The sequence below is a fragment of the Heliangelus exortis genome, chromosome 1, assembly GCF_036169615.1.
Source record: "Heliangelus exortis chromosome 1, bHelExo1.hap1, whole genome shotgun sequence".
NCBI classification, from domain to species: Eukaryota; Metazoa; Chordata; class Aves; order Apodiformes; family Trochilidae; genus Heliangelus; species Heliangelus exortis.
The window spans coordinates 4,274,516-4,291,216 of NC_092422.1; the positions used below are offsets into that span (position 1 = coordinate 4,274,516).

The window sequence follows — 16,701 nt, forward strand, 5'->3', positions numbered from 1 at the left end:
AGCAGAACTGCAAGTTCTACACAAATGAAAAGCAATTACAAAGCTTTTTCTTTTTCTTTTTCTTTTTTTTACTTGATAGAAATAAGGGTCATATCTTACAAGTTTCCTAGCCTCCTAGAAAACTTCTGATTGCTGAGCAAACTCAGTACCCCTGATCAAATGTAGCCTTTTGCAGGATCAGACTGTACCAGAGAAATATTTCATTAGGAAATGAAGGCTTGGTATTTACCACTTCTAGAGGTGGGAATCATTGAAAACCTGAATGCTGATGCCCTCAGACCTGCTTGAGTACCCTGGGCTGTAGACCTGCATCATGGAGTACTCCAGGACCAACTGCTGATGTAGCATCTTAAAGAGCATGTAAAGAGTCTTTCAGGATGTGCTACCAGCACCTGCTTCCCAATGTGGACTCCACACTGGGTAAGGCTCAGCAAATTTTATCATCCAGCCTGCTTGAGGCAGCTGAGCCTGACCAAGAGGAAGGCATCTATTCTTCCTCCTATTAAAAAAAGGCACCCTACAGATCTCTAAAGAGATATCTTCAGCTGGGCTACAAGGCACCAGTGAATGACCCTTCTGCCAATAAAAGCTCTGTTCACCAACCTGGGATCTTTCCACCTTGCTGATTTCCTTGTCTTCACAGCCTAAAAGGTGTAGTCTAGACTCTATCCTGACCTGTAACTGAATGTCCTCTGGTTTTTGATCAGATGGGAAGCAACCACTACAGAGCAGCATCACCTCTGCTCACTGTACTCTCAGAGTAACCCCTCCTGTTGCACAGGGCTCACTGGGGTGAGATCTGGGTGGAAGCAGAGAGAGGAATGCAGAGTATCTCTGCATACATATTATACCCACAGCCTCCTGCCCCAGCAAGTACTTCAGCTTCTGTCCCTGTAGAGTGGGTGGCATGGGCCACAAAGGTTGGTGCTGGGAATGTGGCCCATTGAATATGCAGAGCCTCCCTGTTGTCTGCCTTGCAGCTTCTGCCAGTCTTTTGCAGATGTAAATGAATGTACAAGGTACAAGGGAGAAGACCATCACATTCTAGTGTGGGATGGCATTCTTGAGTGAGTAGTAAAGGAGGTTAGATACAAGGAGGAGTGGAAAACAGGGCTCAGTTCTAGGGATTTTTTTCAAAACAGTCCAGACTGTCACAGGTGACAGGTAGCCAAATGCCTCTAGTCCCACTTCATTCTTTTGGTACTACTCCGGTGGTAGCAGCTCAGGATGTACGTGCTGGGCCATGAGCCAGAGAGGAGATAAGTATTTATCTGCTGGAGAGATGTGTGCTGGCTGAGCAGCTGAGCCCCATGCTCCCCAAGGAACCTGCAGGGACCATTTTCTGCATTTTCTGTGTTAGAGATTGGCCCACACTGATCCAGGACAAGGATGCCACTTAGCTGCTTCTAGAAAGGGACACAAACTCTGGAGCCACTTACCAAAGGCTTCTGAGAGCCCATAGACCTTCTGGCTGTAGACATCTGTCTTATCCCAGATGAAATAATAGGAGAGGTCTGGAGCAGCTGCAAACCACTTCCTGAAGAGCCTTCCCTCGACAGCCACCATGAGGTGAACTTTCATGAGGTTGAAAGGAATGGTGGGGTGGGTCATGCTGATCCTCAGGACTGATTTGTAGCCAGCTGTGCGACTGCTCAGGTAACTCACTTTTATTTTACTACCAGAAACGTTAATCTCCTCCTGCAGAGCCTGTGGAAAAGCAATCCAGGAGGTGTTAAATCAGCAGTGAGCAGGCAGGAAAAGGCAGTGAAACTGTAATTTATCAAACACACCTTTATAAAAGCACTGGCAGACATCTCAAAAAAAGCACACCTAGCAGGCATCAAGTAGGAGATCGTTTAGGTAATTTATAGGGTTAGTTGTGTAAGCCAAGGAATGCTTCCCTCTTTCTCCATCTCTGTTACATGGCAGAACATGAGACCAAAGTATCACATTTAAGTCAATGTTTACAATGGGACTTACTGCTAAAACGAGTCCCAGGACCCAGAGTGAAAAGAGCTTGGGGTGTGAGATTATTCTAGCCCATCAGTTCAGTCTCCATTTTCTGTTTTTTACCTTGGTAGGTATCCATGGCTGGTAATTTTAGTTTCCTGGCTCATTTTTCGTAGCAAATATCAAGTCTTGCTTGGCCTGAATCCTTATACTTTCCTGGTCCTGATCACAACCTACCATTCTCTCCATGTCATCACTGAAACCTACTTTCACCATCCCTTCTCTGACTTACCCATCTCTCCTTTGAAACTGCTCCCTTCCTAACTCTTTTCTGAACTTCTGTGCCTGATCTAACTCTAGCCTTGTTGCATATAACTAGATCTTAAAATTTTTATTTTTAATTTTTTTTAGATGGAGAAAGGCAGGGAAATTTTCTGGAAAATGATACAATGTTCATCCCTGACATCGTGCTGACTCTTCCATGCAAAACACTGATTAAAAAAACCAAAAAGCATCTTTTTTAATTCTTGTGGCATGGGCAGAATAGTTATCACCTTCCAGAATATTTCACTCTTAGGTTAGCACCCAGCATGGACATTTTTATCACAAGCCAGCAACCTTCAGCAAAATTTGGAATATGAAGTTTGATGCTCAGCAGTGAGCTGGAAAACTTGGTCCGATAATAGGATGCATCAGAAAGGTCACAACTGGCACAGTTCTCTTCTGCATCACTTCTGAAATATTTTGGTTTGCTGGCCCCACAATGAGCTATGAAAATACTGCTCCAGCAACAATGAACTTCTGTAAAGACAGGTGGGTCAGGAGATCCTTCAAGAAGGGATCAGAGCCATCCTGGTGTCCTCCAGGCTACGTCTGCTACACCCAACTTCTGTGCTGAAGCAGCAGATTTCCCTGGTGTGACAAGTTGCTCATCTCTTACAGATTTTCTGGTTGGCCTTATAAATAACAAGAAATCTTGAAACCTGCCCCCTGACGAGACCTCTTCTAAGCTATTATCCAAGGCTCAACACTTTTTCAAGTGATAACTTACAGCCTCTGAGCACTGCAGCACTTGAGAAATGGACACATCCAGAAGTTAAACCACTGTTCCATCGTGCTCATAAATATTTGCTTTGTCTAATGCAGCCTTTTCAATTTACATATCTCACTGCTTAGGACACTAAAAAATGGCAGAACTGGGAAAACCTAGGAATTTTAAAATATATTTTATGAGCTCAGCAACAAGCTGGGCTGTGACCAAGTTAAGCCAGAGACCAGCTGAGCCAAGCTGCAGTAGAGGTGGTCCCTTGTATCCCATCTGTCCTCATATGTAATCCCTCTAGAAAAAAGTCAGGCAGAAATAGTTGCCACAGAGGTACTATTCAGCATCTGAATCTGGTTCAAATCCCTGTCAGAAATAGTTATGTCTCTCTCTCATGAGCTCTCTGCTGTCTACCATTCCAGAGAAAGGGTCAGCACAGTGGTACCAAGAGACTGTGATCAAAGGTACCTGCTTGAATATCAGGTTTAAATGGTAATTCAGATTATCCAAAATGCATTTATAGTTTGTAAGCAGGGCTGCAATGGCCTCAAAGCAGGGCATTGATGGGGTAGGGGGAGTATAACCAGTCAGACACTGGTGGGAGAAGAGGGAAAAATAAGCTTTAAAATGCTCTGAATGCACCAACAGCCATGGTAGTTGAATCATGCCCTTCTTTCTATTTGATAATTTCTGTTTGGATCAGATAAATTCATATCCTTTGTCTGAGGTCCTTGTGAAAGACCAGGGATTTGGGAGTTCATCACATCTTAACCAGTATAAGCTCCTCTTTAAAAGTAGTAGAGACACCAGGCTGGCTGGACAGAAGAGCTGCTTGTTCAGGCTTACTGGGGATTTTCACAATTTAGCAACTTTCATTCCCATGTTCCTTTCACTCCTGGGTGCTGGTCTATGCTTGTGTCAGTAGCAATTCTTCCACTCTTTGTGTGAGACAATGCAGAAAATCTTGGTTTTGTGTGCTGGGTCACAGGTTTCCCTCATAGCTTCTCTTCACTCTGCCAGCAGACAAGGCAAGGAACAATCTATCTTTTTTAAAAATTATTTTTAATATTGATGTCTGGGAGGAATTTTGAGAAAGAAAGACATTTAGGACCTGCTGCAGGGGACTTCACATGGGCATCTGGTGCTTTTGAGATGTTTTGCAGTATCTAAAACCTCTGCAAGGGGTCGATGGATCTGACAGGGACCATCTTGAAATCTCTGCCCTTCTGAAGACACAGCTGGAGGTGTGAAGAGACACTACAGGGCATCTTAAATGGAACAAAATCTGTCTTTAGGTACCTGAATAACACACTTAAAATGTATTATTTGGTCTTTTGAATGAATCAGGTAGAGGACACTGTATTTATGTGTTAAAGCTCATGAGATTCATCTGCCCACTTGTAAAAATTTCTTTCTCAGGCCTGCCAGCCACTTGTCACCTCCTTCCAGCTACACGTTCACACCTTTTATATTTAACATTTCTGTACTGAAAACTGTGCATTAGAAAATGCAGCTGCAGAAACAGACAGCTAGGTTATTTTTTTTATTGTATTTTTAACCAGTACAGGACTGAAAAGAAGTCCATTTATGAACTGAAGTACAGTCAAGCCTCTGCCATAAAATCAGATTCTTTTGTTTGCTCCTGCACCATGAACTCTTGTTAACCTTCATCTGACAATATTTGAGTTGGAATACAATTTTAAAGGTTTTAGCCCCCACATTTGGCATGTCTGAAAAGTACATTGTGTATGGGACTCATCTGAACTTAGGAGACTAAAAGTTAGGAGGCTTCTCCAAGATCCATTTCACCATGGCAAAGGAAAAGAGATGGGATCTTTGGAAGGTTGGTGCTGCCACATGAACTTAAGAGTGGAATTGAATTATAGTTTAAAGCTTCTAAATCCAAATGTTGACATGTGAGTGTGTGCTTGTGAAGCAGGCATGGGAGCATCAATTACAGTCAGTGGAGATCTAACTGATACACCAGTGGGGACCAGATACCTTCAAGATAGGCAGCTTAATTGATCTGTAGGCTCTACTGATGATATTGATTAGGTTTCTGTCAGCTTTAATGGGAGCTCAGACATCTACACACATCCAGACAACTGCATGTGAACACCTTATTTCAGTGCCATAATCTCAAAATTAATCCCATTTGGGTCTTTAATTAGATTCTATAACTACAAGTGTCTAGTGCAATTTGGGATGTCCAAGTTATCTGTGACATTCACAAGGGGTTGGCAGCTATAATAGAGGACACTGAGAGGGGAATCATTCTGGATTGGCAGTTGGAGGCCAAGCAGGGTATATGCAGGACATTTCAAACAGCACTAAAATTTATTATGAAAGTGATGAAACACTGGCCCAGGTTGCCCAGAGAGGTGGTAGATACCCCATCCCTGGAAACATTCCAGGACAAGTTGGATGGGGCTGTGAGCAACCTGATCTAGTTGAAGATGACCCTGCTCATTTCAGGGCAGTTGGACTAGATGAGCTTTGAAGGTCTCTTCCAATTCAAACTATTCTGTGATTTATAATCAAGAAACTGTATCAATCTATTGCTTATGATCTACAGCCCTGCCTGCTTTCAGTTAATAGACAGACATGCAGTCTTATTGAAGAGGAGTTTTAGAATGTTTTAGTTCAATAGATACAATTAACACCACCTAATGAGCATCCTACCAAATAATGAGTAAGATGATTATTATTATAGCTTCACTGTTTCAGATATCTGCTTTCCCAGGCAGCACTGAACATTATCTTTCATGGTGGCTTAGAAAAAATGTGATGTGGAAACAGAATCAAAAATTTGTGGTTTGATGGACTTTACAAGGAGCCTTAATTAGTTATTATGCTGGGACAAAACTGGTGACTGTAACTGGAAATTGGTGTGAGAAAAGGATCACAAAATTTGATCCAGAGGGAAAGGTAGAGAGACCACTAGATTTATTTATCACTGGTTTCACTACCTGATATGTTAAAATCAGAAGATGCAAAGTGACTTCTTTTCTCATGAACACTACTGGAACCTCAATGGAGTCAAGAAGGAATCATACAAGTTCTTTCTACACTTATTTCTACCTTGACAGATTATTATTTGTACTAAAAGCAACACCAGGACATATCAAATTCTGACATCTAAAATCCAGGGAATAAGATGCCCTGGAAAGCTTGAATGATTTCAACTCTGAGTATTTTTAAGGAAAATTAATAATTCAGTTGTTTGGACTATTCAGTTTAAACCCCAACTTTCAATTTGGCAAAATACTTTGAATCCACAGCAGCTCCCAGGGAATGCTTCCATTTATCAAAGCAGGAGAAAGGCAAAAAATACCTGAACTCAAAGCAAGCTAAAGAAGCACAGAAACGAGAGAGATTATTTTCTCCTTGGCTCGGAGAGTTCATACCTGGATTTCAGGAACAATGGGACCTTTCTCCGAGCAAGAACTTGCAAAAGCTGTCAGAGGAGATGGAGAAACCACAGGGTTGGGGCGGGCAAAGTTACTGAGGTCACAGCTTGGGATCTCATTCTCTTCATGCCTCATGACTATGGTTTCCATCACGAAGAAACGATCCCATGGCAGCCACAGTGTGTGCTCCTGGGTGATGAAGGGAGCTCGCTCAAAGTGCAGGATAATGGAGATGCCACCAATGGTAACAAGATCAAAGCTGTTTTAAGAGAAGGGATACAAAATTAGTGCAAGCATCACCATGTGTGTTTGTAACACTACCCTAGCAGGGACCTCAGAAAAATAATCAGAAGAAATATCATCACCCATATTTTCCAAGCAGAAAACCTCCAGCCCCCAGAGCCTTTAGCTGGATAAGAACAAGTGGCAAAGCCAGTATTACAAACTCAGCTTCTTTGCACATTGTTCCCATGTATATATGAAATCATACTCGTTCCTTTTTTGAGACAAATGTTTATCTTTGCTATTGTTTTTCTAGTGTTATTTCACCACGCGTGCTCTTTTTAGTTCTTTGTTTAAAAAAAGTATTTGTCATCCAAATGCAGTCACAGATTGGATCAATCCACACAATGACATAAATTATTTGGAAAGTGTTTTCTTTGACACATCACCATATAATTTGTCTTGGCATCATTGCTAACCTGATTAATATCCAATGCAACCCAGGGAACATGTGGAGTGCAGGCATGGACTGAGCCCAGTGCAGTGGGCATGGGGAAGAAAAAAATACCATGCAGGCAGCCTTGTGTCACAGAACTCAGCTCATGGTCCTTTTTTAGGTGTCAAAAAGGACAGGGCAGACAGATAACTTGCTGCCTGTGATCTGCAACCTCACTGTATGCTGCCTCCAGCCAAGTGGCTTTTCTTCCTGTGTTAATGTTGGATAATGTTATGTCAGGCCCTCCAGAGCTGTGTGAAAGGGTGTTACCTTGATAAAGGAGAATATTTATCTTCTAAATGTAAAGATGTTAGGACAGGGTTTGATTTTTTTCCCCTTAGCTTTGTGTTTCAGTTTTACATCTTGTCAGAGATGGAGATTTTATGAAGTGCCACAGGATGTATCTACTATATATAGACTCAAAAAAAGAGGTGTTAACTGAGAAGTAAAGGGATTTCAGCACAACTTGAAGACCTTTTGTTTTTGCTTCTTTGTTTTTTTATTCTATTTTTTTTCTTGATATCTATTCAGCTGCAATGTATTTCAGGCAAAAGAAGTTTTCTCAGTCCTGCTTCTCACTTTTGATGCTTGCTGCTAGCAGATGCCAGTCTCTCACAGATACTCAGCCTGCTCAGGTGCTTAAGAGCCCTGTGCTTAAGGACTTCTCTGTGCCTGAGAACCAAGATCTGAAACCACTCTGACATCCCAAAGCCAGACTTGATGCACCTTGTTATTACAGGATAAGACACTGAAAGAAGTATTTTAAATTACTTTAAAAATTAATTATGAAGTTTTCACATTGGCTGCAAAAATCCCAGAGGAGCAACAACAACTATGAACAACTTCTAAAAAAAGTCTTTGGCAAACGATCATTCAGGAGACCCTTTTTTTTTTTTTTTCTTTTAATGATTGATAAAACGAGGTGCCATTTAGTAAATATAATTATGAAAAGAAAGCAAATCAGGAAGGAATTTTAAATTGAGTCCATGGGAGGGAGTGGAAAGCATTAAAACAGCTCAATACGAGTTTATTCTACCACTCAAGCAGGGGCATCAGCTTCCCAGACCTATGGAGCTTGGCTTCCAGCAGCCTGACGAGTAACTTGCTGGTCCTTGCCAGCAAAGCTGCACAGCATTTGTACTTTGATGAGAACATTTTTAACAGTCAATTAGCATTTGGCAAGCCCTTCAGTTGGGAGGGAGAAGCTTGCTCTGCATGAATCTGGGCACTGAATGGGACAACGGGAGGAAAGGAATAAACATTACAAATGACGCTCGGTAAGTTTTTAGGCAGGAAAGAGTTTTGCTTTGGAAACACCTCCCTTTCACTCCTTTCTGAGCTGTTTTTTGCTTCATTGAGCCCGGGTCAGGGATGGTAACCTGCTAGGGGAAACATTCTTGCCTCTCCTGCATCCTCAAAATAGGACACAGAAAGGAAAGCAGCACCAGCAGCTGTGACAACAGAGCCAGGCAGTCTTTTTCAGCAGACACTCTTGCTCCTGAGCCATCTTTCCCAGAGTCACAGGATGCAGCTTTGAAGTTACCTTGATGACCTGAACAGAAGCTAAAACAACCAAACAGAAAAACCCAAACTGAGAACACCTTCTCCCAGTTTTCTGCAGTGGAATTAAAATTAACAAGAGCAAAACCATCTTGGGATCGAAGGAATGAGATAATTTTATTACTGGTTTTGCTGCTGTTCTCTGATGTCTTCTTTATCACTTTAAAAAATCACAGTCATATTGCTCTGTTTGTCTTAAAAGATTCTGAAGACACAGGCCAAAGGATGAAATGCTCTATTTATCCACAAAGAAAGCTAAAAAAAACCCAGCCAAACAAAAACAAAAAGCAACTAAAAACAGCAACTAAAAACCAGACAAAAATGTGTAACTCTTTCTCATCTCTTTGCCCTGAAAACCCCTGCATTTGCTCTTTTTGAGGGAGCCATGTCAAAGGTGCTGAATGTGATGGCAGAAACCTGATGTTTGAAACTTCTGGAGACTTTTCTGTCTGTTAATACCACACTCATGGGATATTAAAGACTTGCAATAAACTGGCAGCTTAACAAAATTTAGAGCTTTATTTTAAAATGTGGCTCATAATTGTAATATGTCAGTCTTTCTACAGAGAAATCATGCAGACAGTACAGTGGTTTTGAGAGCTGTCATTTTTGCCTCCATGCCTTGGTGTCTGAAAGAAATCTGTGTCCCAGTAATTAGGCTAAAACCACATTCAAACCCCAAAGTCATCAAAGACTTTTGCCAATACTAAGTAACACGACAGATAGGACAGAATTTAACTATTGGAGGCTGCATCTGAGTGCTGCAATATTCACACAGAATACAGTGAATCCACTACAGGGGTGAAAAATGCAGTTCACTGTAATTTTAAAACTGAATTTTTACTTATGATACTAATTTTGTGTGGTCATGCCAAAAAAATCATTCTGAAGCAATAAAATCACCTTAGGAACCAATCTAGAGAAACTGATGCAATTCTGCCTTTGAACTCACTTATTTTAAAAATAGTTATTGCCCTGCTGTCATTAAACTGATTTGCTAAGTGAATTTAAGGCAAGTCAGTGCACATTTTCAAGAACAGATCCTTCATGGGGAATATGCTAAATAATAAAGCCACTGATTTTTATGCAGTTATGACCCCTGGTAACTGCTTGCACGTGTGCTCTTGTTTTACCTCCAAACCCAAGTGACACCAAAGATGTTCCAGATGACCCCATATGACTGTGCATCTGCTACTGTAATTCAGGAGAAACTACTTTTTGCTTAAGAGCATCAACTCCTTAAAGCATAGTGACTCAATCACATGAAAACTGCACTGTGGAAAAGCTGATGAGAAGAGAGTCATGCTCTATTCAGGAAATTATTGAAAACCATCAGAACACAGAATTGAAATTATAATAGCAATAATTCTTTATGTGTTTCTGAAAGTGCTTGGCACATAGTATTTAAGAAATGCTAGACCGATCAGGAAGGAAGGAAAGCAAACGTTATCTCTCTTTCACAGGCTGGTTGGTTGGCCTAGAAAGGTTAAGAGATACATCTAATGCTACCCACTAAATCAGCAGTGAGACTGGGATTAGAAATAAGGAATGCCTGACATCATTTTCTGCCCTGACAATTTTAGTCTGAATGCTCTTAAATACTTCAAGGTAATTTTTAGAAAACATCACCACTAAAGAAATTGCTGGATTTCAGTCTTTAAGGGAAGAGTTTTCACTTGTCCCTTTATATCTAGAGTATGCAGACATGCTGCTGTGCCCATTCATTTGAGAAAATATCTGCATGTATGCCTCAGCCAGCTTTGGAAGGTATTTTTATGATTCAAGAGACTCAGCACTGTGACTGGACAATTTGTTAAATGTCAGTTGTGCACCAGAGCAGCACAGGGTTCCTGCAGCAGCAGCTGGATTTGAAGGGAAGGAAGTGAAATCAGAAGAGCTGGCACTATGTGTCTCGTGTTAGACTGACCACCAGCAGCTGACAAGAGAAATTCCAGCTTCAGGATGTATCCCACTTGGGCACAGATTCCCTTCTCTGAGACAGCTGATCCCTGAAATTTTGTCATTTGAAGCTGAGGATCTGTCGGGGGCTGAGTCAGCAAATTGCAGCACTGAGCTCCTTCAAACTAATTAAACTTCAGGCCCCAAGGAACCAGCATCCTCTGAAGAGGGCTGAGCATACTGATGCTCCAGCTGCAATGCTTTCAGCCCTGGGTCCCCTTCTCAGATGGAGGCAAAGGAGGACATGGTGTGAAAAGAACATTCCCTGGCTTGGAAAGAGGTTGATAGCAGGAGGAAAGTCTGGTTTTCATCACCGAGGAATTAAAAAAAAAAAAAAGTTAATCAAATATTACAATGATCTAGAGCTGGGATAGCAGTGCTCACCTCCATGGTCTCCATGTTTAGCATACTGGAATGTTTGCTGCCTAGAGGTGCAGTTTAAAAGCAGAAATGAGATGGTCCCTTCCACAAAGCAGTTGTGATCTAAATGAAAGATCACACACTGTTGCTGGGTGTTGTATGTATGACAAAGAAAGAGACTAAAAAAAATGTTATAGCAGGCATTATTGCCCAGGAATTTCATAAGGAATTTCACAATTTATTTTGTAATAGACACAGATTTTGTGCTGGGCTGTACACAGAAATTTGATCTTGAGAATGCAATTTGGATTTCACACCAAGCAGGCTCAGTAATGTTGACAGAGAAAGCATAAATGTGCAAGAGTTTCTCCTTTTTGCAGTAATGCTGAAGCTACAGGGGATGGAATGGCACCTGCTCCACTGTCATCCTTTTCCAAAGGAGATCATTAGTTTCCCTGGGATGCATCTTTATTATCTGGATTTTACTGCCATGTGGCCCACTAAGAGGAGCATTTCTCAGAAAGCCTCCCAGGCACCATCAGTGTTACAGGAGGCACAAACTCCCCTAAGCATGAAGAAGGTGGCTTTAAAGCACATGTTGCCTGGCTCTTACTCCTTTTTCACTATCATTCTATCAGCTTTTCTGGCCAAGATGAACCTTTAATTGGAGAGGTGCTAAAATCTATAAATCTTCTCCCAAGTGCTAGTGGTTAGTAGTCAATACATGGAGCATGTGCAGCTGGAACCCCTTATGTATCATTTTTGTTCTTAAAAGAAAGGGAGCCAATTAGCACTGACAGACAAAAGATAAGATGAAAGACTCTCCCAATTTGCAATGCTTTTGTTTTGGTTGAGTGTCACTGCTCAGATTTTAAGCACTTGCCTCTAACACAGCTGTAATCTTAATGACTTCTCCCTAATCATTTCAACATGGGTTAGCAAGAACAGAGCTGTTGGGAGCAGGAGGCATCTTTTCTTTACATCCATGGACACTGCATTGCCTAATTGCTGTCTGAAGATTCTAAGTGTCATCACAAAGTTAATCACAACAATAATTAATAATAATAATAGCAAAAGTAAAAATAATCATAATCTTCAAAATGCATCAGCAATAACAGTGGTCTTAGAAGGAGTTTCTTTTTAGTGCTGTGAAAAATAGTGCTATAATTGCTGCTTGAACACTGTAAATCCCAAAAAAATGGCTTACCTGCCATCTTGTCTGCTGATTGTGTATCCAAAAAGAGGATTGTTGACAAAGCTGATGTTCACTCCAACTAGAGGGGTTCCATCTGCTGTCATCACCTGGCCTCGAATCACACATGCGTGTCTGAAAGAAGGAGAAACATGGTAAGAACTAAAAAGTCTTGAGACAAAGCAAGTTTTTTTTTTTTTCCCCTCTACTTTTTAGACAAGGAATTCCTAGAAAGCCCAGGCCCTTTTGTTCTGGATAGCTGGGGGCTATGCCGTGTGTCTTGAGGGTGAGATGCTTTTGAGGACCTTCTCAGGAGCTGTGTAATTACATTCAACACCAAAACTGAGGTTTACCTTAATCCTGCTCTTGAAAAGCAACTGCTGCAACATACATTTCATTAACTACAAATTTCTGCAGGCTTCACGACATCAAATTGGAATCTCCTACAACCAAGTTTCACAGGGTCTTGACAATATTGCCCTAATTATGGACAAAGCACATTTTTAGAACCAAAAAGAACAGAAACCTATCAAGCACTGTATGGGAAGACTGAAGGCACAAAAGCCACAGAAGCACTCTGACCAAGGCTTGACAGCTCATTTCTTCCACATTTGGGAACACCACGACAGATAATTTCCTAGGGTCAGATAGTTCCCCTCCAAACTCCTTAGGGATCTGAGCAAGCTAACAGGACAGGCTGTTTCTTTCCAGGTTTGGTAGATTGCACTATTTTATAGGCTACATCTATCCCAATTACTCTATGCTCTGTAATGTGCTCTTTTATCTCAAGGATCTCAAGGATCTTTGCAAACATTGATTAATCCAGCAAGATTGGTATTTTACAGAGAGAGGAAATAAAGCACAGAGTGATTTTTAGTTGTCCAAGGTCAGCCAGAAAACCTGCAGCAAAGCCCAAGACAGATTTTCTAGGTTCCTATTCCCAAGTCTGTTTCCAGACCTCTAAGTCATTACCAGACCTCTACCTTAGGCACTTCCTAAAAAGACAAAGCATCACACGTCTGTGAGAGTGTCTGAACCCAATTTTTGGCTGAGTGTAACTATTTTATCTGAGCAGCAACAGTAAATTGTGGTGTCAATGTGCCAACATGACCCAGTGAGTGACTTTCCTAACTGCTGTCCTGCTGAAGAGCAGAGATGGAAAGCCAATGTTTCTCCAGGTGCAGGACCAGAGCTCAGCTAGAGCAAATCAGCCCAGCTGGACTTGCTCCCTGAGAGATGTCACTTCACAACTTCACTGAGGCAAACAATATCTGCAATGTTTAGTAAAGATAATTGCATTGACATGGATCATCAAGGGATGATCACATTATTTTCTTATGGTCACCCTAAAAAGGTGGTAATGGATTTAAAGTGTAATTTCTGTTTAAGAGCTTCACTATTTCTATATTCCATACCATTAGGAAACAGCCTGTCAGGGACTCTTAAACAAAACTCATACTGATCTAAATGGAGAGCTCCAATACTAACAAAAATCCTCAAAGGATTACCAGAATGTACTGGCAACCTAAAATGTGACTGGATTTTGGATATACAATTTTGGAACAGGCCACAGGAAAAAGGGACAATGCAATTAAATTTTCTGTCATTGAGTTTTCTCTAAACTGTTGATGTAAACACTTTAAAAATACAAAAATTTGTCTCTTGAATCAATTTTTTTTTTTTTCTTTCTCCCTGCTATGTTGCAACATTTTGTCAATTAACATATGTTTACCTCACCATATGCCTGACATACACCTAAAAGATAAGAATACTTATCAGGTCGTCTCCTGGTGCATGATGGAAACGATGAAGGTAGCAGGACACCCAAAAAGAGTAAAAGATAAGGATGACTCATCTCCGGGAAGTCGGGAAATCTGTATGTATCAGGGACTTATGCAAAAAGGGGACCCCTTTTCTTTTCCTGTATAAAAATCGCCCCAGAAGAACCAAAGACGCAGCAGCTCAGAGCAGCCAGTAGCTCGGAGGAGCCAGCAGCTCAGAAGGACACGTGGAAGGCACCTCCTGTGACTACAAACTCCAGCCAGCTCGGCGCAAAAAGGCGGGAAGCAGCTCTGAAGGCCCAAGCGGAAAGCGGCGAGGCGGTTTTCTTCTGGACCCCCCCCTCTCTCGGCACTTCGGCTTCAGCTGCGGGACAGAGAAGCGGCAGGAGCGACAGACCCTACGCACCCGACCACAGCCAGAGGCCAAGGCCGGCGGACGGTGGTAACATCTTAATTACCCTCCTTCTTTTCTCTCCTTAAACGACTCTTCTCTCTAAAGTAACTAATTGTATAAATCCTAAATAAATCCTTTGAACTTGTTTAAATCATAAAGCCTGGTTATTTTTGTAAACTCACGCGTCGTCTATGAGTAGTGGCTGAAATTTCCTCGCAAACAAAATATAAATAATAACTCGGATCGTGACAACTGTCATCACTGACTTGTAGTAATCATGAAGCAGATTTGGACCCAGCTAATAATTTTCTTACTATTTCCCACACTTCTCCAATTCAAGGCTCTAACTCTATATATAGCAGATTCAAAATTATATTCCAATACAGCAACAAGTACATCACTCCCTAACAAGCAGGTAAAGAGTAACTCCAAGTATCACGATGCCATGGAATATGCTTGGAAAAATGTCAGTGCTTGGAATAGACCCCACTAAACAGGTAACCAGCAGCACTGCCATTTTTGCAGAAAGTCTCTAACCACATTTCTAACCACATGAGCTAAGAGCAGGAGCTGTGCTTTCTCTTCCCATGATCTCCTCCACCCTGCCCATCTCCTTTTCCATCCTTTAGAGAAGCAGGAGGAAGGGCTTGAAACTGCCTTCTTGCAGCTCCTCATCAAACAGCTGCACTTTTTTTGAAAGGCAAGGAATCACTATAGACTGTTGCTTGAAAATCAAGACCTGAGCATGAGGAATGCAGTATTTTGAATTACAGAGAACATATTGAAGCCAGTACTGGGGCTACGAATGTTTTCAAATACTTGAGAGGCAAGATCATACATTTCTGTGAGCCCAGAAAGGACACTTCCACCTGTTATTTCTTTGTTCCAGGAGCTGAAAACAAGCAAAGGAAAAAATACAAGGTTGCAGGTGTCTCTCTGGCTGTCCTACACAAAACACGTCAAGCAGTTGCAAACTTCTAAGCAATATTGCAAGCACATTGGCCCAGATTCTCAGCTCATGTTAACAGGGGGATGTGCTTTCTATCAGCAAGCATCTGGTCCATTACATATCACTGACAACTATTTCTTCAACAATGTGTGCCAGCAGAACATGGACAAAGAGTTTGCTCTGGCCCTGGCAGCTGTAACAAACGCATTTGAACTTCCACCTTCCAGGGAGAGGTTCAGTTCCTATTCCAGACAATGCTTCTCAGCACTGCTCTCCTTTAGCAAGTCTGTGCTGGCTAACTAGGATGTAGCTGGCATCTCAGAGAAGCAACTCATCAGCAAGCCCAGCTGCACCCACCATCCTCCCAAGGACTATAACAATAGCTTTATTATTTATGCTGTAAGGAAAGATGTTCCCACAAAGGGGACATCTTTCCCAAACCCCAGTGAGAAAACAGAGCTGGAGCAACACGCACAAATCTGAATTCATTTAAAAGCAAGAGGGATAGAAACTGGAGGAAAACCAAAGCTCAGCCTCTGCCTAATTAGAGTCTCAAATCTTCTTCTTCCCTGGGTGACAAAATTTGCCCCACTTGGGAAAAATGGTTAATACAGTGCGTTGGAAGCAGCTGGCTTCTCCGGTGTCAATATGTCCTTTCTGGAGGCAAGATTGACTACCCACAAAGCCCTGAGCCCCCCAGGAACCTGGTTAATGCTAATTCAGTCAGCCATTTCCTTCAGAAGACCTTGGTCTAAATGCAATTATGCTACAAACAAGTTAAGTGGTACTGCTAAGACACTCAGCTCTGCGAGAAGGTCTCCCGATATATTTACATAAAATTATCTTTCATGTTAATAGAATAGATGTATTCCATCAGGCTAGGCCTGCCAGTTCAGAGTGCTTTCTGCAGCTGAACAAAATTGAATTTCTTGTATCTGGAGACTTATCTTCCCATTGAATTATTAACAGAATCCACTCTTGCCTCCAATTTATGGATTTTTGTTTGTTTCATTAGTTTTGCACCAGGTTGCAATGATTCTTGTTTTGCAACAAACAGCAGTCTGCTTTCTTCTTCTTTAATTACACTTATGACCAAATCACTGTCAAGGTGCTATCTGGAATGCCACATAGTGTATCAGACACTTTTACACTATTCCTTTGTGAAGTCATTCTTTACTTCTTAAAAAATGAAATTAAGTCTTCCTGTTGGTATCTGGCAAACCAAACAGGAGTGCAGCGATGCCTTTACTTTCCCACTGCTCAGATGTAAAGAAAGTTTGACAGGCTGTCAACAAAAACCAAGCAGACAAAAAAAGGTTTAGAACAGAAGCCAGAAAGGTAAATTCCTCAAAAGCCATCTCACATTATGGGATTACATTAAAGATT

The 16,701-nt window shown here is 41.5% G+C and overlaps 1 protein-coding gene across 8 annotated transcripts in view; it reads right to left on the reverse strand.

Moving 5' to 3' along the window:
• Positions 1-16,701, reverse strand: part of TENM4 (teneurin transmembrane protein 4) — a 587,599-nt gene that overhangs the window by 64,473 nt on the left and 506,425 nt on the right. For all 8 annotated transcript variants that reach the window (XM_071729185.1, XM_071729662.1, XM_071729348.1 and 5 more), the window contains 3 exons: positions 12,207-12,326; positions 6,400-6,661; positions 1,440-1,707 (listed from right to left, as the gene is read on the reverse strand). In XM_071729185.1, the coding sequence (XP_071585286.1) occupies positions 1,440-1,707; positions 6,400-6,661; positions 12,207-12,326 (650 nt within the window). The remainder of the gene's footprint in view (positions 1-1,439; positions 1,708-6,399; positions 6,662-12,206; positions 12,327-16,701) is intronic.